Below are 26,387 nucleotides of genomic sequence, written 5' to 3'. Positions count from 1 at the left end.
CACAAAATGGGTCCCCGGCCTCAAAAACTTTGAGAACCCCTGCCATAAGTCATTGCAAAATATGTAGAATTTCAGGAAATGAACTGTAAAACGGCAAAAACGTCTCTCCACCCCACAGCAAAATGTGTAGAATTGCAGAATATGTACTGTAAAATTGCCAATATTTCTCTCCACCCAAACCAAATCTCACTTAGGGCCCCCAAAAAGGATAGAGCCAGCCATGCTATGTGTTATAACTGTTTATTATATATACACCATTCTATAAAATGTTTATTACATTTATAAGCTATGTATAATAAAGAAAATATAACAGTTAATAGTATATAGACGTTATTAATTATTTTATAAATCCAAGGCTTGTCCAACATTATATAAAGTATCTTAGGTCTATACTTAACATTGACACGCCAGACAACTTTCCCCTAAGAAGTAGCCAACAAATGTTTTAACAGACATAACTCGAAAACACAATGCTCTGACCCGCTTGCACTTCCTTCAACATTTTCCATGTTTAAACGTTTTAACTCATTGCTCTGGCCCCCGTTTTCAGGGTGGGAAATATTGTTCACGTTAGAATAAGAACAGAAACATGTATTATGTCAAAACCAAGTCCTGTTTACCTTATACACATACCATTGGTGGCCGCTGACTGTCACTCAAGGTCTTAGTGGGTGTTACCAGTTGACTTCGTAGGATTTACGAACGTAATAGATCTGTGATTGACAGTAGACAACGACAGTCAGGCGCGATAGACACTACGAACAGAACACAGATACACTTTGCCTGTAACCGCGCAGTTTTAGATAAAGGACATCCAGAGTGAGTTGTATTTTTTTATTCCATCATCGCAAACAGACGGTTTTCAACTAGTGCCCTCTATCAGAGTTCATGAAGAAGTGACGACGCTTTTTACACTTTTACATTTGGTGCCTGGACTGGACGATTCATTGAGTGTCTTTATGTGACAGTTGTGCTATTTGTCCGTTTACTTTAGAGATGGCAGATTTACCGCTGCCGCAACAGTTGGTTGATATAGACCCGGATTTCGAGCCACTCTCGAGGCCCCGGTCATGCACCTGGCCTCTGCCTCGACCAGAGTTCATCGAACCCGCCTGCTCAAACACATCTTCACCGGCGCCTTCAGTCAAACAGGAGCCTGTCGAATACATCAGTAACCTCAGTTTTTTAGAAGAGTCAGAGGACTACCCGGAGGATCAGAAACCGCTTGTTTTGTGCAATGATTTTCAGTGCCAGGGGAACTGCATACACCCGCAGCAGGAGAAACAACATCCACAGCAGTTACAGCATCATCAGCAGCACCCGTGTCCTCAGCTGCCGCACCAGCAACAGGTGCCCCCGGTCTCATCCCCCAACGGGTCGAATTCGGTGGCCGCCGCCGCAGCCGTGCAGAGGAAAAGCAGCTCGTCGCGTCGGAACGCGTGGGGGAATATGTCCTACGCGGACCTCATCACCAAGGCGATAGAGAGCTCACTGGAGAAGCGACTCACCTTGTCTCAGATCTATGACTGGATGGTGAAGAGCGTGCCATATTTTAAGGATAAAGGAGACAGTAATAGCTCAGCAGGTTGGAAGGTAAGCAATACTTATCAGTTCTTACGTGATATCTATATAACATTATGTAGGCCTATTTTATAACCAACTCGTTTTGTAGTAAACCCTGTTTAATTTTTCAAGTCAATACAATTACGAGATTTAATGCCAAGAATGTCCCACTTCATTAATTCACTGTGTGCCACAATGTCCTGCAGTGCAGCGTCATGGATAGATAGAAGTATCTGGGGATCACGGAGCAGTGATAAAAGACAATAACCAAATTGTGTATAATTATGAAGGACGGCTGATATTCCCCCCACCTGTTGCATGTACATGGTGCCGTGGTCTCACCCAGTGAGTACGGTGCGGTCGGTGGCTGGTTAGGCATTGTCTATTTTATCAAAGCCAGATTTACTCACAAATAAACCTTGATGAAGCCCAAGTTCACCATACAACATATAACTCCAACAACCAGAGTGACATAGGCTATTCACCGAATTTGACAAACAATTTTCACCAAATGTATATACCAAATGTAAATATCAAGCTATACAAGAAATAGCCTCTGATGGCGGCATATTTCATGTCATCCAACAAAAGGACACACTGCTCAACTCAGCTCAGCCATAGAATAATGGAGCCAATACAGTGCATTCAGAAAATATTCAGACCCCTTGACTTTTTCCACATTTTGTTACGTTACAGCCTCATTCTAAAATTGATTAAATCGTTTTTTTTTCATCGATCTACACACAATACCCCATGATGACATCACAATACCCCATAATGACAAAGCAAAAACAGGTCTTTAGAAATTTCTGCAAATGTATAAACCCCCGAAATAACACATTTACATACAGTACCCATCAAAAGTTGGGACACACCTACACATTTTTTTTTCTTCTAAATTGTTACTATTTTCTACGTTGTATAATAATAGTGAAGACACCAACACTATTAAATAACATATGGGATCATGTAGTAAGCAAAAAAGTGTTAAACAAATCACAATATATTTTATATTTGAGATTCTTCAAAGTAGCCACCCTTTGCCTTAATGACAGCTTTGCACACTCTTGGCATTCTCTCAACCAGCTTCACCTGGAATGCTTTTCCAACAGTCTTGACGGAGTTCCCACATATGCTGAGCACTTGTTGGCTGCTTTTCCTCCACTCTGCGGTCCAACTAATCCCAAACCATATCAATTGGGTTGAGGTCGGGTGATAGTGGAAGCCAGGTCATCTGATGCAGCACTCAGTCACTCTCCTTTTTGGTCAAATAGCACTTACACAGCCTGGAAGTGTGTTTTGGGTCATTGTTACTATTATCATTGGGTTTACTTGATAGCTACCTACACAAATAGCTAGCTAGAACAAAGTGTTAATAAGATAAATTCATTTAAAAAGGATTAAAAGCAATACAAATAAGTTATCCATTGGGTCATTTGTTGAAAAACAAATGATAGTCCCAGTAAGCGCAAACCAGATGGGATGGCGTATCGCTGCTGAATGCTGTGGGAGCCATGCAGCCTTGAATTCTAAACAAATCACCTGTATTTGGGGAGCTTCTCCCACTCTTCTCTGTAGATTCTCTCAAGCTCTGCCAGGTTGGATGGGGAGTGTTGCTGCACAGCTATTTTCGGCTCTCTCCAGAGATGTTCGATCGGTTTCAAGTCCGGGCTCTGGCTGGGCCACTCAACGACATTTAGAGACTTGTCCCAAAGCCACTCCTGCGTTGTCTTGTCTGTGTGCTTAGGGTCATTGTCCTTTTGGAAGGTGAACTTTCACCCCAATCTAAGGTTCTGAGCGCTCTTGTGCAGGTTAGCTACATTCTTTGCTCCGTTCATCTTTCCCTCGATCCTGATTAGTCTCCCAGTCCCTGACACTGAAAAACATCCCCACAGCATGATGCTGCCACCACCATGCTTAATCGTAGGGATGGTGCCAGGTTTCCTTCAGACGTGACGCTTGGCATTCAGGCCAAGGTGTTCAATCTTGTCTTCATCAGACCAGATTATCTTGTTTCTCAAGGTCTGAGAGTGCTTTAGGTACCTTTTGGCAAACTCCAAGCAAGTTGTCATGTGCCTTTTACTGAGGAGTTGCTTTTGTCTGGCCACTCTACCATAAAGGCCTGATTGGTGGAGTGCTGCAGAGATGGTTGTCCTTCTGGAAGGTTATCCGATCTCCACAGAGGAACTCTAGAGCTCTATCAAAGTGACCATCAGGTTCTTGGTCACCTCCCCGACCAAGGCCCTTCTCCCCCGATTGTTCAGGTTGGCTGGGAAGCCAGCTCTAGGAAGAGTCTTGGTGGTTCCAAACCTTTTCCATTTAAGAATGATAGAGGCCACTGTGTTCTCGGGGACCTTCAATGCTGCAGAAATGTTTTGGTACTCTTCCCCAGATCTGTGCCTCCACACAATCCTGTCTCAGACCTCTAGGGACATTGGAAACAGTATTCCCCTGAGCTCAATTCGAATCTCATAGCAAAGGGTCTGAATATTTATGTAAATAAGTTCTTTCTGTTTTTTATTTGTAATACATTTGCAAACATTCTAAAAACCTGTTTTCACTATGTCATTAAGTCGTTTTTCTTTGTCATCATGGGGTATTGTGTGTAGATTGATGAGGGAAAATATTAATTTAAACAATTTTAAAATAAGGTTGTAACGTAACCAAATGTGGAGAAAGTCAGGTGTCCGAATAATTTCTGAATGCACTGTATATGGCACATTTCTTCTCACTAGTTTGCAATACAAACACCATAGACAGGTTGGTTGTTTAGCAATGAAACCAACGTGTGCGCGCAACTATGTTTTGGACAGGGCTGGCTTAAATTGTTGACAACCTGTAAACTATGTTTCATCGCCAATGTTTATTGAAAACATAAATGCATTTACACAATTTGCACTTGTGTCTCTCAAATACATTGTAACTGTTAGCTATATGGCAAATTTGAGCCGTATTAGCAATGACATGAAATCAGTCAAAACACCTCAAAAGACATGGAATCAAGAACACAATAAAACTAGCTTAAACAAGTCACTTACAATTCCTCACATGGCAGTTTCTTGTCATTTTTGCTAACTATCTGGCCATCCAGAATCAAACCAACACACTGACTTTAAAACATTTAAAACGTCAAAGTGTCATCAAAACAAAATTCTAGCTTGATAAATCAAATGCATGAAAGCGATGTTGTCTATTCACATGTTCATTCACAATTGAGAATAGTCTATGCTCAGGCTTAGGCTATAGACCTTTTTTTCTTAACACCTTAGGATATAATATTTGGGAAATAAGATACTGTTAATAACTTTAACTTTAATTTAAGATTTTATGATAGGCCTAGTAGGAGGATAGATTATTGGCCATTTAGTTTTCAACCTTGCGTGAATGGATTTTCCCAGCCCGTATGGGTCATTATTACGCCTAAACTTGATTAAACTTGTCATTAAATGTTTCTATAGGCTATTGATATGGTTTGTTCTCTCTAGTTATTAGTCCCATTGCTACCTTACGTTTTTAGGCTATTAAAACCACCTTTTGAGATGGAACTCTGTCACATTCACAGTTTGATTTGGAGAAAGCCATGCATAAAACAATAAAAGACTAGCCTAACCCGCATGTTGTGTTGAACTTCTCTGTGATAAAGTGATAAAAATGATCAAACCTGGCTTTCATTTGAACACTGATATTGTAAGAAACGACATTCCTCTCATCTCTGACCGGCTGCCTGCTCCAGGTTCCTGTGTCTGTCAAGCTGAGTGTGGTGCCTGCGATCTGATGATATTCTGTCCATTCCTCTGATGAAGGTCAGGACGATACAGCTAATTAGTGACCTTAATTTATCAATCAAGTACAAGGGAGGAACAAAAATCCACAGACACTCAGCAGAATGACTTTGACACATGTACAAGTGTGTAGTGTATTTTTTTTTAACGTATCCTACTCCCCCAAATACACCCACAGATAGTGGGGTCAAAACCAGGGACCAGCCATTTTTGGCAGCAACCCTGGAGCAATTATGGTTAAATGCCTTCCTTGCTCAAGGGCAGATCAACAGACTTTTCATCTAGTCAGTTTAGGGATTCAATCTAGCAATCTTTCAGTTATGGGACCAACCACTCTAACCGTTAGGCTACCAGGGTACACCAGCATGGAGACCTAAAGCAGCACCTAAAATTTTACCATGCCGTCACGTTAATCTGAGCGAAGTCATCTGACCTCCCTGTAACGCAAGTCCTGCTAACATGCCCCGTACACTCACACTAGGCTGTGAGGTCACAGTTTGTCTTGTGATTTAATGATCAGTTTGACGTATTAAGTCTTGTGGGGCCTCAGTGTGTCTGGTGACTGCTACTAGGAATCACAGATTCAGAGGTGCAGATTAGACCAGCCTGACCAGGGATCAATAGCATTCTTCCTGCTTTATGCTCTGGTTTACCATGATGGTTAGCTAGATGGTCATCTTTAGCTTAGTTGGTAAAGCACGGCGCTTGCAACAGCAAGAGAGTGGGTTTGATTTCCAGACCACCCATACGTAAAAATATGATGCATGCATGTAAGTCACTTTGGATAAAAAAATCTGCTTAATGGCATATATGATAATCACATTGTAATTCTGAATTGAGTTGCAATTTGCTCTTTTTTTTCAGTTCTTGAATTTGAATTGGCCACACCCCACAGGAAACGTAATTTGAATTAAAACCTCGTAAATGTAATTAAATGTAATTGAAAATGTAATCTACGTAATCCCCAAAAGTAATTATTTATCATGAGAGGGCCATAAACAATAAATAGTAATCCTGCATACTCCAAGAAAGGTTAAAATCTCACCTTTCTGGTAAAAATTGTTATAAATTGCTGAGGTATAGTCACTTTTGAGGACAAAAGCTCAAGTACAAATATGATACAAATATTATTTATTTCCTATTCAACAAAACTGTATGAATAAGGCTTGAAATGACTCATATCTTTTTAGTATATTGAATTTCTAAAACAACTAACTATAAGATTTCACCTTCTTTATAACTGTAAAATACATATTTGTATATTTAGCGTTAGAGAAAATGTGCATATTTTCTAAAGTTCTCTCTTGATCAAAACATCTGCCCCCATTGCTGTCAACGTCTCACAGATATCTAAGTAATCTTTTTTTAAATATATATATATATTTTTACCCCCTTTTTCTCCCCAATTTCGATCTTGTCTCATCACTGCAACTCCCCAACTGGCTCGGGTGGCGAAGGTCGAGTCATGCGTCCTCCGAAACATGACCCGCCAAACTGCCCTTCTTAACACCCGCCCGCCTAACCCGGAAGCCAGGCGCACCGACACCAATGTGTCGGAGGAAACACCATTCAACTGACGACTGAGGTCAGCCTGCAGGCACCCAGCCCACCACAAGGAGTTGCTAGAGCATGATGAGCCAAGTAAAGCCCCCCCGGCCAAACCCTTCCCCGATGCTGGGCCAATTGTGCGCTGCCCCATGGGACTCCCGATCACTTCCGGTTGTGATACAGCCCTGGACCGAACCCGGGTCTGTAGTGACGCCTCTAGCACTGCGAAGCAGTGCCTTACACCGCTGCGCCACTCGGCCGGATCTCATCTTTCATTTCATATTAATCTCTTCCGTCTATGACAAACAGAAAGTGTTTTTTTGTTTAAAATCAATGAATTATTTTAGATTACTGACATGAAATCCATCTCTGAATGAGCTACAGCGACGAAACCATTCTAGCCTGCTGCGCTACGGTGTACGGATTCCAGGCATATATGTTGTTAGTGGCTGTGACGTAGATTTCATCCAGGAGTTGATGGGACAGTCGGAAGAGCGAATGAAATGGTACGAGGGACATCCCAGCTTCAAGTAGTGTCAGATTTCACATCCTGCTTCACATAGGCAGAAGACATACTCCTGTGTCTGTGAGAATCAGGGCTACCCCTCAATGCAATCAATTTCGAACTATGGTGTCCAAATATACATTTTAAAGTGAAAATCTCTATCGGAACCGGTACCAGAACCCAAAACAGGGGACTTTACATATAAGAGAAGTTACATGTTTTATTCAATTAAATTCAATGAAATTCAAATGACTTATCGCCATAGTAATGTTTATTTTGACATGTAGTATAAGGTCATTTTTAAAAGTCATTCTCCTAAAACAATTTGAAATAATTAAAGTGGTCATGTTGAGGGTTCAGTTGTCTATAATAGTTGATAATTCCTTACTTATTTTGAAATATATACGTTACATATGTATACGTTATTCTAAAATGGATTCAATTAATGTTTTCCCTTATCAATCTTCACCAAATACCCGATTATGACAAAGCGAAAACAGGTTTTTAGAAATGTTCGCAAATTTATTACAAATGAAAAACAGAAATATCTTATTTACATAAGTACAGACCTTTTGCGATGAGACTCGAAATTGAGCTCAGGTGCATCCTGTTTCCATTGATCATCCTTGAGATGATTCTACAACTTGATTGGAATCCACCTGTCTATATAAGGTCTCACAGTTGACAGTGCATGTCAGAGCAAAAACCAAGCCATGAGGTTAAAGGAATTGTCCGTAGAGCGCTGAGACAGGATTGTGTTCAGGCACAGATCTGGAGAAAGGTACCAAAACATTTCTGCAGCGTTGAAGGTCCCCAAGAACACAGTGGCACCTAAAGGACTCGTGGACCATGAGAAACAAGATTCTCTGGTCTGATTAAACTATCAGACCAGAGAATGCCAAGCGTCACATCTGGATGAAACTTGGCCCCATCCCTATGGTGAAGCATGGTGGTGGCAGCATCGTGCTGTGGGGAGGTTTTTCAGCAGCAGGGACTGGGAGACTAGTCAGGTTCGAGGGAAAGATGAATGGAGCAAATAATAGAGAGATCCTAGATGAAACCCGCTCCATAGTGCTCAGGACCTCAGACTGAGGCGAAGGTTCACCTTCCAACAGGACAACGACCTATGCACACAGCTAAGACAATGCAGGGGTGGCTTCGAGACAAGTCTCTGAATGTCCTTGAGTGGCCCAGCCAGATCCCGGACTTGAACCCGATCGAACATCTCTGGAGATGTTCGATCGAACATCTCTGGAGAGACCTTGAACCCGATCGAACATATCTGGAGAGACCTGAAAATAGTGACTTCCGGCGCCGACAGAGATGGCCGCCTTGCTTCGCGTTCCTAGGAAACTATGCAGTTTTTTGTTTTTTTACGTGTTATTTCTTACATTAGTACCCCAGGTCATCTTAGGTTTCATTACATACAGTCGAGAAGAACTACTGAATATAAGATCAGCGTCAACTCACCATCAGTACGACCAAGAATATGATTTTCGCGAAGCGGATCCTGTGTTCTGCCTTTCAACCAGGACAACGGAATGGATCCCAGCCGGCGACCCAAAAAAACAACTCCGTAAAAGAGGGAAACGAGGCGGTCTTCTGGTCAGACTCCAGAGACGGGCACATCGTGCACCACTCCCTAGCATTCTTCTCGCCAATATCCAGTCTCTTGACAACAAGGTTGATGAAATCCGAGCAAGGGTAGCATTCTAGAGGGACATCAGAGACTGTAACGTTCTTTGCTTCACGGAAACATGGCTCACTGGAGAGACGCTATCGGAGGCGGTGCAGCCAGCGGGTTTCTCCACGCATCGCGCCGACAGAAACAAACATCTTTCTGGTAAGAAGAGTGGCGGGGGCGTATGCCTTATGGCTAATGAGACGTGGTGTGATCACAGAAACATACAGGAACTCAAATCCTTCTGTTCACCTGATTTAGAATTCCTCACAATCAAATGTCGACCGCATTATCTACCAAGAGAATTCTCTCCGATTATAATCACAGCCGTATATATTCCCCCCCAAGCAGACACATCGATGACTCTGGACAAACTTTATTTGACTCTTTGCAAACTGGAATCCATACATCCTGAGGCTGCATTCATTGTAGCTGGGGATTTTAACAAGGCTAATCTGAAAACAAGACTCCCTAAATTGTATCAGCATATCGATTGCGCAACCAGGGCTGGAAAAACCTTGGATCATTGTTATTCTAACTCCCGTGACGCATATAAGGCCCTGCCCCGCCCTCCTTTCGGAAAAGCTGACCACGACTCCATTTTGCTGATCCCTGCCTTTACAGACTTAAACAAGAAGCTCCCACGCTGAGGTCTGTCCAACGCTGGTACGACCAAGCTGATTCCACACTCCAAGACTGCTTCCATCACGTGGACTGGGATATGTTTCGTATTGCGTCAGATAACAACATTGACGAATACGCTGATTCGGTGTGCGAGTTCATTAGAACGTGCGTTGAAGATGTCGTTCCCATAGCAACGATTAAAACATTCCCAAACCAGAAACCGTGGATTGATGGCAGCATTCGCGTGAAACTGAAAGCGCGAACCACTGCTTTTAATCAGGGCAAGGTGACTGGTAACATGACCGAATACAAACAGTGCAGCTATTCCCTCCGCATGGCTATCAAACAAGCTAAGCGTCAGTATAGAGACAAAGTAGAATCTCAATTCAACGGCTCAGACACAAGAGGTATGTGGCAGGGTCTACAGTCAATCACGGACTACAAGAAGAAAACCAGCCCAGTCACGGACTAGGATATCTTGCTCCCAGGCAGACTAAATAACTTTTTTGCCCGCTTTGAGGACAATACAGTGCCACTGACACGGCCTGCAACGAAAACATGCGGACTCTCCTTCAATGCAGCCGAGGTGAGTAAAACATTTAAACGTGTTAACCCTCGCAAGGCTGCAGGCCCAGACGGCATCCCCAGCTGCGCCCTCAGAGCATGCGCAGACCAGCTGGCCGGTGTGTTTACGGACATATTCAATCAATCCCTTTACTAGTCTGCTGTTCCCACATGCTTCAAGAGGGCCACCATTGTTCCTGTTCCCAAGAAAGCTAAGGTAACTGAGCTAAACAACTACCGCCCCGTAGCACTCACTTCCGTCATCGTGAAGTGCTTTGAGAGACTAGTCAAGGACCATATCACCTCCACCCTACCTGACACCCTAGACCCACTCCAATTTGCTTACCGCCCAAATAGGTCCACAGACGATGCAATCTCAACCACACTGCACACTGCCCTAACCCATCTGGACAAGAGGAATACCTATGTGAGAATGCTGTTCATCGACTACAGCTCGGCATTCAACACTATAGTACCCTCCAAGCTCGTCATCAAGCTCGAGACCCTGGGTCTCGACCCCGCCCTGTGCAACTGGGTACTGGACTTCCTGACGGGCCGCCCCCAGGTGGTGAGGGTAGGCAACAACATCTCCACCCCGCTGATCCTCAACACTGGGGCCCCACAAGGGTGCGTTCTGAGCCCTCTCCTGTACTCCCTGTTCACCCACGACTGCGTGGCCACGCACGCCTCCAACTCAATCATCAAGTTTGCGGACGACACAACAGTGGCTTGATTACCAACAACGACGAGACGGCCTACAGGGAGGAGGTGAGGGCCCTCGGAGTGTGGTGTCAGGAAAATAACCTCACACTCAACGTCAACAAAACTAAGGAGATGATTGTGGACTTCAGGAAACAGCAGAGGGAACACCCCCATATTCACATCGATGGAACAGTAGTGGAGAGGGTAGCAAGTTTTAAGTTCCTCGGCATACACATCACAGACAAACCGAATTGGTCAACTCACACAGACAGCATCGTGAAGAAGGCGCAGCAGCGCCTCTTCAACCTCAGGAGGCTGAAGAAATTGGTTTGTCACCAAAAGCACTCACAAACTTCTACAGATGCACAATCGAGAGCATCCTGTCGGGCTGTATCACCGCCTGGTACGGCAACTGCTCCGCCCACAACCGTAAGGCTCTCCAGAGGGTGGTGAGGTCTGCACAACGCATCACCGGGGGCTAACTACCTGCCCTCCAGGACACCTACACCACCCAATGTCACAGGAAGGCCAAAAAGATCATCAAGGACAACAACCACCCGAGCCACTGCCTGTTCACCCCGCTATCATCCAGAAGGCGAGGTCAGTACAGGTGCATCAAAGCTGGGACCGAGAGACTGAAAAACAGCTTCTATCTCAAGGCCATCAGACTGTTAAACAGCCACCACTAACATTGAGTGGCTGCTGCCAACACACTGACTCAACTCCAGCCACTTTAATAATGGGAATTGATGGGAAATGATGTAAAATATATCACTAGCCACTTTAAACAATGCTACCTAATATAATGTTTACATACCCTACATTATTCATCTCATATGTATACGTATATACTGTACTCTATATCATCTATTGCATCCTTATGTAATACATGTATCACTAGCCACTTTAACTATGCCACTTGCCTATGCTGCTCTGTAACATCACTCATTCATATATATTTTTATGTACATATTCTTTATCCCCTTACACTGTGTATAAGACAGTAGTTTTGGAATTGTTAGTTAGATTACTTGCTGGTTATTACTGCATTGTCGGAACTAGAAGCACAAGCATTTCGCTACACTCGCATTAACATTTTTATTTATTTTATTTATTTCACCTTTATTTAACCAGGTAGGCAAGTTGAGAACAAGTTCTCATTTACAATTGCGACCTGGCCAAGATAAAGCAAAGCAGTTCGACACATACAACGACACAGAGTTACACATGGAGTAAAACAAACATACAGTCAATAATACAGTATAAACAAGTCTATATACGATGTGAGCAAATGAGGTGAGATAAGGGAGGTAAAGGCAAAAAGGCCATGGTGGCAAAGTAAATACAATATAGCAAGTAAAACACTGGAATGGTAGATTTGCAATGGGAGAATGTGCAAAGTAGAAATAAAAATAATGGGGTGCAAAGGAGCAAAATAAATAAATAAATAAAATACAGTAGGGAAAGAGGTAGTTGTTTGGGCTAAATTATAGGTGGGCTATGTACAGGTGCAGTAATCTGTGAGCTGCTCTGACAGTTGGTGCTTAAAGCTAGTGAGGGAGATAAGTGTTTCCAGTTTCAGAGATTTTTGTAGTTCGTTCCAGTCATTGGCAGCAGAGAACTGGAAGGAGAGGCGGCCAAAGAAAGAATTGGTTTTGGGGGTGACTAGAGAGATATACCTGCTGGAGCGTGTGCTACAGGTTGGAGATGCAATGGTGACCAGCGAGCTGAGATAAGGGGGGACTTTACCTAGCAGGGTCTTGTAGATGACATGGAGCCAGTGGGTTTGGCGACGAGTATGAAGCGAGGGCCAGCCAACGAGAGCGTACAGGTCGCAATGGTGGGTAGTATATGGGGCTTTGGTGACAAAACGGATTGCACTGTGATAGACTGCATCCAATTTGTTGAGTAGGGTATTGGAGGCTATTTTGTAAATGACATCGCCAAAGTCGAGGATTGGTAGGATGGTCAGTTTTACAAGGGTATGTTTGGCAGCATGAGTGAAGGATGCTTTGTTGCGAAATAGGAAGCCAATTCTAGATTTAACTTTGAATTGGAGATGTTTGATATGGGTCTGGAAGGAGAGTTTACAGTCTAACCAGACACCTAAGTATTTGTAGTTGTCCACGTATTCTAAGTCAGAGCCGTCCAGAGTAGTAATGTTGGACAGGCGGGTAGGTACAGGTAGCGATCGGTTGAAGAGCATGCATTTAGTTTTACTTGTATTTAAGAGCAATTGGAGGCCACGGAAGGAGAGTTGTATGGCATTGAAGCTTGCCTGGAGGGTTGTTAACACAGTGTCCAAAGAAGGGCCAGAAGTATACAGAATGGTGTCGTCTGTGTAGAGGTGGATCAGAGACTCACCAGCAGCAAGAGCGACCTCATTGATGTATACAGAGAAGAGAGTCGGTCCAAGAATTGAACCCTGTGGCACCCCCATAGAGACTGCCAGAGGTCCGGACAGCAGACCCTCCGATTTGACACACTGAACTCTATCAGAGAAGTAGTTGGTGAACCAGGCGAGGCAATCATTTGAGAAACCAAGGCTGTCGAGTCTGCCGATGAGGATGTGGTGATTGACAGAGTCGAAAGCCTTGGCCAGATCAATGAATACGGCTGCACAGTAATGTTTATTATCGATGGCGGTTAAGATATCATTTAGGACCTTGAGCGTGGCTGAGGTGCACCCATGACCAGCTCTGAAACCAGATTGCATAGCAGAGAAGGTATGGTGAGATTCGAAATGGTCGGTAATCTGTTTGTTGACTTGGCTTTCGAAGACCTTAGAAAGGCATGGTAGGATAGATATAGGTCTGTAGCAGTTTGGGTCAAGAGTGTCACCCCCTTTGAAGAGGGGGATGACCGCAGCTGCTTTCCAATCTTTGCGAATCTCAGACGACACGAAAGAGAGGTTGAACAGGCTAGTAATAGGGGTGGCAACAATTTTGGCAGATAATTTTAGAAAGAAAGGGTCCAGATTGTCTAGCCCGGCTGATTTGTAGGGGTCCAGATTTTGCAGCTCATTCAGAACATCAGCTGAGCAGATTTGGGAGAAGGAGAAATGGGGAAGGCTTGGGCGAGTTGTTGTGGGGGGTGCAGTGCTGTTGACCGGGGTAGGAGTAGCCAGGTGGAAAGCATGGCCAGCCGTAGAAAAATGCTTATTGCAATTCTCAATTATGGTGGATTTATCAGTGGTGACAGTGTTTCCTATCTTCAGTGCAGTGGGCAGCTGGGAGGAGGTGTTCTTATTCTCCATGGACTTTACAGTGTCCCAGAACCTTTTTGAGTTAGTGTTGCAGGAAGCAAATTTCTGCTTGAAAAAGCTAGCCTTGGCTTTTCTAACTGCCTGTGTATAATGGTTTCTAGCTTCCCTGAACAGCTACATATCACGGGGGCTGTTCGATGCTAATGCAGAACGCCATAGGATGTTTTTGTGTTGGTTAAGGGCAGTCAGGTCTGGGGAGAACCAAGGGCTATATCTGTTCCTGGTTCTACATTTCTTGAATGGGGCATGTTTATTTAAGATGGTTAGGAAGGCATTTAAAAAAAAATTCCAGGCATCCTCTACTGACGGGATGAGATCAATATCCTTCCAGGATACCCCGGCCAGGTCGATTAGAAAGGCCTGCTCGCTGAAGTGTTTCAGGGAGCGTTTTACAGTGATGAGTGGAGGTCGTTTGACCGCTGACCCATTACGGATGCAGGCAATGAGGCAGTGATCGCTGAGATCTTGGTTGAAAACAGCAGAGGTGTATTTAGAGGGCAAGTTGGTTAGGATGATATCTATGAGGGTGCCCGTGTTTAAGGCTTTGGGGAGGTACCTGGTAGGTTCATTGATAATTTGTGTGAGGTTGAGGGCATCAAGTTTAGATTGTAGGATGGCTGGGGTGTTAAGCATGTTCCAGTTTAGGTCGCCTAGCAGCACAAGCTCTGAAGATAGATGGGGGGCAATCAGTTCACATATGGTGTCCAGAGCACAGCTGGGGGCAGAGGGTGGTCTATAGCAGGCGGCAACGGTGAGAGACTTGTTTTTAGAGAGGTGGATTTTTAAAAGTAGAAGTTCAAATTGTTTGGGTACAGACCTGGATAGTAGGACAGAACTCTGCAGGCTATCTTTGCAGTAGATTGCAACACCGCCCCCTTTGGCAGTTCTATCTTGTCTGAAAATGTTGTAGTTTGGAATTAAAATGTCTGAATTTTTGGTGGTCTTCCTAAGCCAGGATTCAGACACAGCTAGAACATCCGGGTTGGCAGAGTGTGCTAAAGCAGTGAATAGAACAAACTTAGGGAGGAGGCTTCTAATGTTAACATGCATGAAACCAAGGCTATTACGGTTACAGAAGTCGTCAAAAGAGAGCGCCTGGGGAATAGGAGTGGAGCTAGGCACTGCAGGGCCTGGATTCACCTCTACATCGCCAGAGGAACAGAGTAGGAGTAGAATAAGGGTGCGGCTAAAAGCAATAAGAATTGGTCGTTTAGAACGTCTGGAACAGAGAGTAAAAGGAGGTTTCTGGGGGCGATAAAATAGCATCAAGGTATAATGTACAGACAAAGGTAAGGTAGGATGTGAATACAGTGGAGGTAAACCTAGGTATTGAGTGATGAAGAGAGAGATATTGTCTCTAGAAACATCATTGAAACCAGGAGATGTCATTGCATGTGTGGGTGGTGGAACTAATAGGTTGGATAAGGTATAATGAGCAGGACTAGAGGCTCTACAGTGAAATAATCCAATAAACACTAACCAGAACAGCAATGGACAAGGCATATTGACATTAAGGAGAGGCATGCTCAGTCGAGTGATCAAAAGGGTCCAGTGAGTGGAGAGGTTGGTTGGGGGTCACGGCGATTTAGACAGCTAAATTGGTAGCAAGCTAGCATAGGAGCAAGGTAGCATAGAATGGAGGTCTGTTATTAGCCAACTCTTGCGTTCCGTCAGTAGATTAGTGGGTTTCCGTGTGGTAGAGGGGATTAATCCAAATCACACAACAACAACAAAAATAAAAACAATAGATATAGTTATAGAGGCCCAAGAAGAAAAATAAATAAATAAATAAAAATAAAATAAAATAAAAATTGTCCGATTGTCTATTCAGATAGCAGCCAATAAGATAGCCAACGGCTAGCAGGCCGCAGATGGGCGCCCAGGCAACGTTGCGCCGGAGGAGACAGCCGGACAATTCCCTCGGGTAGACAACGTCGGCAGTCCAACTGTGAAGGCCCGGTGGGGCTCCGCTTAGGCAGCAAAACGGGTCCGGATAGGTGACTGCAGCCCAGGAGTGATTGATGGAAATCTTCAGCTGGCTAGCTCCGGAACAATTGATCTTAGCTCCGGAATCGACGAAAGCCGATAGTCACATGGATAGCAGCTAGCTAGCTGTGAGATCCAGGTATGGATGTCCAGAGCCAGCGGCCGAAATCCGGTATGTTCCGTTCCGAGCCGCGCTGCGCTGCACCGCACCGTACAAAACTGGCGATAGATTCTCGAGCCAAAGGACAGCCGATGACCACAAACCGTGGTTAGCTGAGTACTAACGATTAGCCAGTAAATAAGCTAACTAGCTTCTGAACCAGCTTCAGAGTAGCTTCTGGACAAGCTTCTGGCTAGCTCCCGGCTAGCTTCTGGCTAAAATCTGCTAACCATGTGTATGTGACAAATAAAATTTGATTTGATTTGAAAATAGCTGTGCAGCGACGCCCTCCATCAAATCTGACAGAGCTTGAGATGATTTGCAGAGAAGAATGGGAGAAACTACCCAAATACAGGTGTGCCAAGCTTTTAGCGCCATACCCAAGAAGACTCAAAGCTGTAATCATTGTCAAAGGTGCTTCAACAAATTACTGAGTAAAGGGTCTGAATACTTATGTAAATGTGATTTTTAAGTTTAGGATTTTTTATACATTTGCAAAACTTTCTGAACCCGTTTTTGCTTCATCGTTATGGGGTGTTGTGTGTGGATTGATGACGGGGAAAAAACGATTTAATACATTTTAACATAAGGTTGTAACAAAACACTGTGAAAAAAGTCAAGCGGTCTGAATACTTTCCGAATGCACTGTATTTAAAAATATCAGAATTCATTAGATCAAACATCTCATGTCAAAGAAAAATACTGTTTGATATATTTGAGTTGTAAACAAACTAATATTTGAAATGGTATGTGTATTCTTTGCATTAATAAGTGGCCCTTCGATAAAATATTTGCCAAATTAATGAGATTTTCATGCTTTATGTTGAATTGGTTTGAATTGCTTGGAATTAAATTCTACTTCCTTGCATTCAAATTGAATTCAAATTCTGCTTACTGTGGTGTGGGATCAATTCATTGTTTTAATTGAATTAAATGTAGAAATTCCGAATTGACCCCAACATTGATATTTATGTGTCACGTTCGTTGAATGAATGAGATCAAGGCTCAACGTGATGAGAATACATCTTCTTTAATGAAACGAAGAAACTTAACAAACTTACCAAAACAACAAAACAAACGTGAAGCTATATATAAACAAGTGCAGACACAGGCAACTAACCATAGACATACAAAACCCCTAGACAGGAACAAAAACACATACATCACCCATGTCACACCCTGACCTAACCAAAATAATAAAGAAAACAAAGAATACTAAGGCCAGGGCGTGACATTATGTTACTAGAAATAATGGTAGTCTTCAGGGGAACCTCAACGTAACAACAGCAGCAGTACAACTTTGGAGAAGTTGACTCGTTTCTCAAAGCTGAAGTGTATTCTCAGGGATGTGAAACACTCTGATCACAGCAGATGGAAATAGATTGAATAGAGCCAAGACAATTCCCTATTATATCTAGTTGATTCTGTCTACACATTTCTCACAGCTGATCCTTTCCTGTGAAGAACACGTTTCTCCATTATAGGTGAACCAACTTGCTTATCATAAGTGCTTCATAGAGCATTCATTAACTATTCAAATGTACTACTTGCGTGCTTCACAAATCATTCAAAAAACGAATGGTAATAAAATGTACAATAAAGCCTTTATAAATGGTTGTTTGCTTAAAGCCAAATCTGTGGACAGGAATGGAGGCCTACTCACAGGCACAGGTGTGTTTAGAACTGCCTCTCATTCACTCCACTACAGAGCTGAAGTTTTTGCGAATCAGTCTCAAATCTGTTATGTTACTCTTATGGACGCCAGGCACCCCTCCCTTCTTCAGGCTAAAAAGAGAGGATATACCTGGAATTACAGGTGGAATTACCTGCGATACTCCAGAGGTGTATTTCAAGACGTAACAGTTATTGCCATTTGCCCTCGTTCTCCTTGTTAAAGGTCAGTGTCAACGTTCCATGCAGTCATGGGATGTTTCTTTGGAGCCACTTTTAAGCTTTAGCTGTAGGTATGTGTGTCAGAGAGAGAGAAGAAGAAATCGAGAGAGACAGAGAGAGAGAGAGAAGAAATAGGAAGAGAGACAGAGAGAGAATGAATAGACAGAGAGAGAGAGAAGAAAGAGAGACTAGCAAAGTCTTCTCTCTGTCTTATGGCAAAATGTGTAGAATTGCTTAAATTAGCTTGAAAATTGCATGAAATTAGCTTGAAAATTGCGAGAGAAAAAAATCAGCCTTGCCCAGAAGCCGCTTTTAAAATGTGGCCTTCCAGGGCCTGAGACTTGGTTCGTCCGTCCGTACACTGCCGAAGTTATAGTAAAACTATGAGTGGGTCCCTGATGAATTTGCTATCACAAAAGGGGTCCTCGGCCCTAAAAAGTTTGAGAATCCCTGCTCGGAGGTTCCCCTCTAGTATAGAAAGGCTATTGTGTTATGGTCTTCTTTTCAGTCCAGCATTTCGTTATGATGTACTCAGCTCAGCCAAGACTGAAGAATAGTTTCTCTCCATCATAATAGACTTGCTAAAGAAATGTCCCAAAGTCATTTACACCACCTATACTGTATGCACATTTTATTTCAGAGTATTGCATTTACTGTCCTTCTAAAGCAGAATAAATGCTATATTTTCTCACATAATCCTTTTTGACCCAATTTAACTATACCTATAGACACAGTGTCCATGATGCTATGGTTTGTTTGTGTGTCAATCCTGAATGTTTGGTTCCTTTTAAACTCTAACACAAAAACACCTCTGTTTATTTTAGTAATGTATTACTCTGTGTACCTGTCCATATTCCTCAACAGCACTGTTTATGTAGCAAAATACCCTGCTGCTGGTGGCTGTGCAAATGTTTAACAGTCAGCATTGATGTGGCTGGTTGCTGGATGAACCTTGGTACCCCAGCAACTTTTAAATTCCAGAGGAGTGAGGGAAGAGAGCGGAGAGATTCCCCCCTGTCCAGTGATACAGCACGTGCTTCGGCCTCCCTCCTCTCTGTCACTCATTTTAGTGACTTCTTTCGAAACAAACAAGTTCTAGAACCTCTGTCGGAAAACTATAGAGAGAGACCCGTAGCAGACTTATCTGAAAGTAAACAAAACAAAACACACTATCGGTCGATACACGCGATGATATTGTAGGACAAGATAAGCACAACAAACAGTGAGTGAGTGTGTGTGTTCAGAGTTGGTCACGGAAAGATTTGGCATGCACTGCAGGTTATTGGCACCCAAATGCACTGCATGACTCCCGTGGACACAATGACACAATTCCCTGTTGTTGTCCATTCTACAGCGCTCTGAGTTTGTTGTGGTGTCTTACAGACATCCAGGCAATCAGAGAAAGCTTCACTCAGCTCTATTTTGCCACTTAGTGTTGGGTCACACGTGAACAGCAGACAGTGACACTGCACTAGACTAGACAGTTGTAAAAGTACCATAAGCCTCAGTGGAGCTGGTCTGGCACTAGGCCAGTTCAATAAGAGCTATCATAATGCTGGCACAGGAAGTTGTCTCCTTTACTACAGCACTGTGAGCTGAGAGCAGGCTTGGGCTCAGACTAGAGGCCACATGTATCAAGCATTTCAGAGTAGGAGTGCTGATCTAGAATCAGGTTCCCCCTGTCCGCATCATCTTATCCATTGTGATCTTAAAGGCAAAAATAATCCTAAATCAGCAGTCTTACTCGGAGACACTTGATAGGCTACACATAGCCCTGGACTAGGGTGATTGACTGCTGTAAGTGTGTGGTTGGAAGAGTAGAGAGAGAAAGAGCAATGAGAGAGCCCAATGGATATTGCAGAATAACAAGAAGAGCATTGCTTTGGGGATTCGTCATAGAAGAATTCTCCTCCTCGACGTTCGCCAAAGACATTCCTTAACGGCTTGTTTGTGCTTCTTAAATAAAATGCCAAGGTTATTATAGTACACTAAAACTGCATCTAAAACTAATCATGAATAAACTATTTAGTAAATTGAAATAAAATAATGAAGAAACCTGTTTGAAAAACTTAAAGTATATGAAGCTATTATCTTTGAATCCAAAAAAAACGAACTAAAATGAAATAAAAACCATATTGAATGACATTTCTCCTTTACCCAAATCCAGATAGCTGATGTTCTGAAAGAGCTGCAAAATCTGGACCCCTACAAATCAGCCAGGCTAGACAATCTGGATCCTCTCTTTCTAAAATTATCTGTCGAAATTGTTGCAACCCCTATTACTAGCCCGTTCAAACTCTCTTTCGTATCGTCTGAGATTCCCAAAGATTGGAAAGCTGCCGCGGTCATCCCCCTCTTCAAAGGGGGTGACACTCTAGATCCAAACTGCTACAGACCTATATCTATCCTACCCTGCCCTTCTAAGGTCTTTGAAAGCCAAGTTAACAAACAGATTACTGACCATTTCGAATCCCACCATACCTTCTCCGCTATGCAATCTGGTTTCAGAGCTGGTCATGGGTGCACCTCAGCCACGCTCAAGGTTCTAAATGACATCATAACCGCCATCGGTAAGAGACATTACTGTGCAGCCATATTCATCGACCTGGCCAAGGCTTTCGACTCTGTCAATCACAACATTCTTATTGGCAGACTCGACAGTCTGGGTTTTCAAATGATTGCATCGCCTGGTTTACCAACTACTTCTCTGATAGAGTTCAGTGTGTCAAATCGGAGGGCATGTTGTCCAGACCTCTGGGAGTCTCTATGGGAGTGCCACAGGGTTTAATTCTCGGGCCGACTCTCTTATCTGTATACATCAATGATGTCGCTCTTGCTGCTGGTGATTCTCTGATCCACCTCTACGCAGACGACACCATTCTGTATACTTCTGGCCCCTCTTTGGACACTGTGTTAACTAACCTCCAGACGAGCTTCAATGCCATACAACACTCCTTCCGTGGCCTCCTACTGCTCTTAAACGCAAGTAAAACTAAATGCATGCTATTCAATCGATCACTGCCCGCACCTGCTTGCCCGTCCCGCATCACTACTCTGGACGGCTCTGACTTAGAATACGTGGACAACTACAAATACCTGGGTGTCTGGTTAGACTGTAAACTCTCCTTCCAGACTCACATTTAAGCATCTCCAATCCAAAATTAAATCTAGAATCCGCTTCCTATATCGCAACAAAGCATCCTTCACTCATGCTGCCAAACATACCCTCGTAAAACTGACCATCCTACCGATCCTCGACTTTGGTGATGTCATCTATAAAATAGTTTGAGTGGTAAGGTTAAAGTCACCAATGGTACACGAAAGCCGAGGACTGAAGTCGGGGGAGGTGCATCTGCAACAGCTGAAAGTCAGATACTAATGTGGTTTTCTAACAGCAAGACTCAGATCAACATCGCAGTTTTACAATTTTTTATATAAAGAATATATATATTATAATGTTGAATTTAACATGTATCTAACTCCCATATCACACATTACACACTGAAATCATAATATAATATTATGTGTGTACACATTGTAAAATCAGTTAGTGAGAGAGAGCTTCCAATATCAAATATTGTTGTAAATATCCACTGTACACATAAATAATGGCAAATTGGTTCCTGTTTCAGTCATGTCTTTGCTCACATTTGTGTGGGTTAAACAAAAACACCAATGATTGGTTGACAATAGAGCCTTCGACAATGCAGGTGATGGCTGCAGGAGGAAATTGGTGAAGAGCAACTGCAGAAACATGCAGTCGACTGCAGTCAAAACTTCATGACCTTTGATCCCAGGATTTTTGTAAAGTTCCTGCAGTTGAAATGTAGGCGCAAGTCTGACAATTTTATCCCCAGAATGCAACACACTTTGAAATGCTGACTTGACTAAAGTGATCTGCTCAAACGTGCCCATTGATTTTAGTAGACAGAGTATCCACACTACAAAGTGGTAGCCACAGGACCAAAATAACAGAGTTTAGCCTCGCGTTTCAACACTCTTGGTTGTGGCGAAGATTTACTGTTTACTTCATGCATCTACGTCATCTCGCTGAGTCTACTTTTAAACCTCACCTAACCTATGACATGACCCATCACCCCAACAAAACAAAAGCTACACAACACATAAATGGCTCCTAGCCTCCCATGTATAGGCTACTTTATGTCCCTAATACTAAAACAGAAACAAAATATAAATGTTTTTATAAAAGTTCAACTAAATAAAAACTAGTCAAGTGGATCTGAAAACTAACTGAAACTAAACTGAATTTCATATAAAAATCGTAAAACTAAATGGAAAAAAAAACAAATAGAAAAACACAAAACTATAATAACCTTGGGCCCCACATACTATATTTTGGGACTCTAAACCAATCCCTCTGGGCGAAAGGAATGTATAAAATATATATAATAATGCACAACAATATTCTTGTATGGACCGTCATTTTCTTTTTCAGTCAAAACACTTGGACTCTTACAAGATCTATTTCATGTTTTTTATTTTGGCGCTATCTTGCCAGCGCTGTCTGAGGCTAAGTGTTAATATGGATGTGTGAGTTCAGATAGGGTAAGAGATGTTCTGCAACAAAAATGTACTGGAATTGGAATGCCCTGGGCCAAAGCCGTGGTAGTTAGTCAGCTCAGTGGTGATGATACAGGAGAGGAGAGCCGGGGAGAACCGACTCGGGAGGTGAGGAGGATTATGTGAGCTACACTTCTAATTAGATCAGATACACAGACAGACAGATGGAATAACAAATAGAAGAGGAGATGCAGACGTAGTTAGAAATACAGAATGACAGGTAGCTGTGGACTGACAGACAGTCAGGAAGACAGGCACAGACACGAACATGGACTCATAGGGATTAAGCCTAGCATTTTAACTCATCTCACACATCCTTCTGTGCTTGACTTGTTTTCAATTGACGTTCTGCACTAAATGCCTAATAGTTGAGTGTTAAGGGAGTTCAAGTGCAGACAGAAATACTTCTGAGCTGTAGTACCTCCTCTTCTGTGAGATGAAACTAACAACCTTATGTCAGGAAATGCCTGCAGAGCTATGTGTGACTGACTGGCTGCCGGGGCTGAACAAAATCAGTTTCCCTCGTGTGAAAACCGTACATGTACAAAACGGCTTTGTCACTGCATGAATTACTGCCCTGTCTATAAAGAAGCCGTTTTCCTCCTAAATATGTCTGATATTCTTCGACATAGCCTGGGGGTGCATTGCAGGAAGGGTAGGGTAGGGACGCTAGGCGCTGCTAGTAGCCACAGACCTTATTTTTAGGCCTGAAAACCATAACTCAATTAAATGTTCTGCTTACCTGCTAAAACAAAGAACAGTTTAGACCAGCATTCATTTTAAGCTGGTCGGACGCTTGTCAAGCTATTGTGACCAGCATGGTCTAACTGGTGCTGCTGGCCGACCAGCTTTTGTTGTGTTCTCGCTGGTGATCAGTATTTGCTGTGTTTTCAACACTGGTAACCAGCATTAGCTAAAAAATACTAGCATCAAGTCACATTATACAGCCTTATGAAGACATGATTCATTCCTGTTGAAATCCAATCAGAGTGAATTCCCACAAACTGCATTCAGAATGACTGCCAGGATTAGAACAATACACGAGACTACCTAAACCATCTAAACTGGAACAATCATTTCAGTAACAGGTGAAATAAGTTAAACTAACACCTTAGATTAGTTTAGTTTTTTTATTTATATTTGTGTAGTATAAGATACATTAATTGATTAATTAATCCATCAATGTACAGTACATGCAAAACACAGATATTGAAAGAAACAATTTTAAAAAATCTAACTGCAAAAGAGCATGCTGGGAAATATGAAAAGTACAGGTGTGGTTTTGCAGACCAGCAACATTCTGATTACTTGGGAGTCAGCCTCATTTGAGATTGGATCTCACAACTTCTCAGTTTCCTGCTTTGCCGCTGGATCTGTGAGTATAATAAAGATTGTTAAAAGCCTAGAACCAATAGACATTCTGTCATTTTTCCCTATGGGGGAACCCTGTTTCGTATTGCGTCAGACAACAACATTGACGAATACGCTGATTCGGTGTGTGAGTTCATTAGAACGTGCGTTGAAGATGTCGTTCCCATAGCAACGATTAAAACATTCCCTAACCAGAAACCGTGGATTGATGGCAGCATTCGCGTGAAACTGAAAGCGCGAACCACTGCTTTTAATCAGGGCAAGGTGTCTGGTAACATGACCGAATACAAACAGTGCAGCTATTCCCTCCGCAAGGCTATCAAACAAGCTAAGCGTCAGTACAGAGACAAAGTAGAATCTCAATTCAACGGCTCAGACACAAGAGGCATGTGGCAGGGTCTACATTCAATCACGGACTACAGGAAGAAATCCAGCCCAGTCACGGACCAGGATGTCCTGCTCCCAGGCAGACTAAATAACTTTTTTGCCCGCTTTGAGGACAATACAGTGCCACTGACACGGCCTGCAACGAAAACATGCGGTCTCTCCTTCACTGCAGCCGAGGTGATTAAGACATTTAAACGTGTTAACCCTCGCAAGGCTGCAGGCCCAGACGGCATCCCCAGCCGCGCCCTCAGAGCATGCGCAGACCAGCTGGCCGGTGTGTTTACGGACATATTCAATCAATCCCTATACCAGTCTGCTGTTCCCACATGCTTCAAGAGGGCCACCATTGTTCCTGTTCCCAAGAAAGCTAAGGTAACTGAGCTAAACGACTACCGCCCCGTAGCACTCACTTCCGTCATCATGAAGTGCTTTGAGAGACTAGTCAAGGACCATATCACCTCCACCCTACCTGACACCCTAGACCCACTCCAATTTGCTTACCGCCCAAATAGGTCCACAGACGATGCAATCTCAACCACACTGCACACCGCCCTAACCCATCTGGACAAGAGGAATACCTATGTGAGAATGCTGTTCATTGACTACAGCTCGGCATTCAACACCATAGTACCCTCCAAGCTCGTCATCAAGCTCGAGACCCTGGGTCTCGACCCCGCCCTGTGCAACTGGGTACTGGACTTCCTGACGGGCCGCCCCCAGGTGGTGAGGGTAGGCAACAACATCTCCTCCCCGCTGATCCTCAACACTGGGGCCCCACAAGGGTGCGTTCTGAGCCCTCTCCTGTACTCCCTGTTCACCCACGACTGCGTGGCCACGCACGCCTCCAACTCAATCATCAAGTTTGCGGACGACACGACAGTGGTAGGCTTGATTACCAACAACGACGAGACGGCCTACAGGGAGGAGGTGAGGGCCCTCGGAGTGTGGTGTCAGGAAAATAACCTCACACTCAACGTCAACAAAACTAAGGAGATGATTGTGGACTTCAGGAAACAGCAGAGGGAACACCCCCCTATCCACATCGATGGAACAGTAGTGGAGAGGGTAGCAAGTTTTAAGTTCCTCGGCATACACATCACAGACAAACTGAATTGGTCCACACACACAGACAGCATTGTGAAGAAGGCGCAGCAGCGCCTCTTCAACCTCAGGAGGCTGAAGAAATTCGGCTTGTCACCAAAAGCACTCACAAACTTCTACAGATGCACAATCGAGAGCATCCTGGCGGGCTGTATCACCGCCTGGTACGGCAACTGCTCCGCCCTCAACCGTAAGGCTCTCCAGAGGGTGGTGAGGTCTGCACTCGTGGGGTGTTCACTATGGGGATGGTGCGCTCGGGGTGATGTGAGGTGTTGGGTTTGCGTCAGACATAGAGTTTTCCTTGATGGCCAAAAAGCTACATTTTTTTCTCATCTGACCGAAGTACCTTCTTCCATGTTTGGGGAGTCTACCACATGCCTTTTGGCGAACACCAAACGTGTTTGCTTATTTTTTTTTTAAGTAATGGCTTTTTTTGGCCACTCTTCCGTAAAGCCCAGCTCTGTGGAGTGTACAGCTTAGTGGTCATATGGACAGATATTCCAATCTCCGCTGCATAGCTTTACAGCTCCTTCAGGGTTATCTTTGGTCTCTTTGTTACCTCTCTGATTAATGCCCTCCTTGCCTGGTCCGTGAGTTTTGCTGGGCGGCACTCTCTTGGTCGGTTTGTTGTGGTGCCATATTCTTTCTTGTTTTTAATAATGGATTTAATGGTG

At 43.5% G+C, this 26,387-nt stretch overlaps 1 protein-coding gene across 2 annotated transcripts in view; it reads left to right on the top strand.

The window, feature by feature from the left end:
• Positions 1–620: 620 nt before the first annotated feature.
• The window catches only part of LOC110490984 (forkhead box protein O1-A), a 74,997-nt gene continuing 49,230 nt past the window's right edge, over positions 621–26,387 (top strand). For both annotated transcript variants that reach the window (XM_021564372.2, XM_021564373.2), the window contains exon 1: positions 621–1,593. In XM_021564372.2, coding sequence (XP_021420047.2) covers positions 997–1,593 — 597 coding nt within the window. In that variant the 5' untranslated portion in view covers positions 621–996. The remainder of the gene's footprint in view (positions 1,594–26,387) is intronic.

This window comes from Oncorhynchus mykiss, chromosome 2, assembly GCF_013265735.2.
Source record: "Oncorhynchus mykiss isolate Arlee chromosome 2, USDA_OmykA_1.1, whole genome shotgun sequence".
Taxonomy (NCBI): Eukaryota; Metazoa; Chordata; class Actinopteri; order Salmoniformes; family Salmonidae; genus Oncorhynchus; species Oncorhynchus mykiss.
This window is presented reverse-complemented; position numbering and strand designations above follow the sequence as displayed.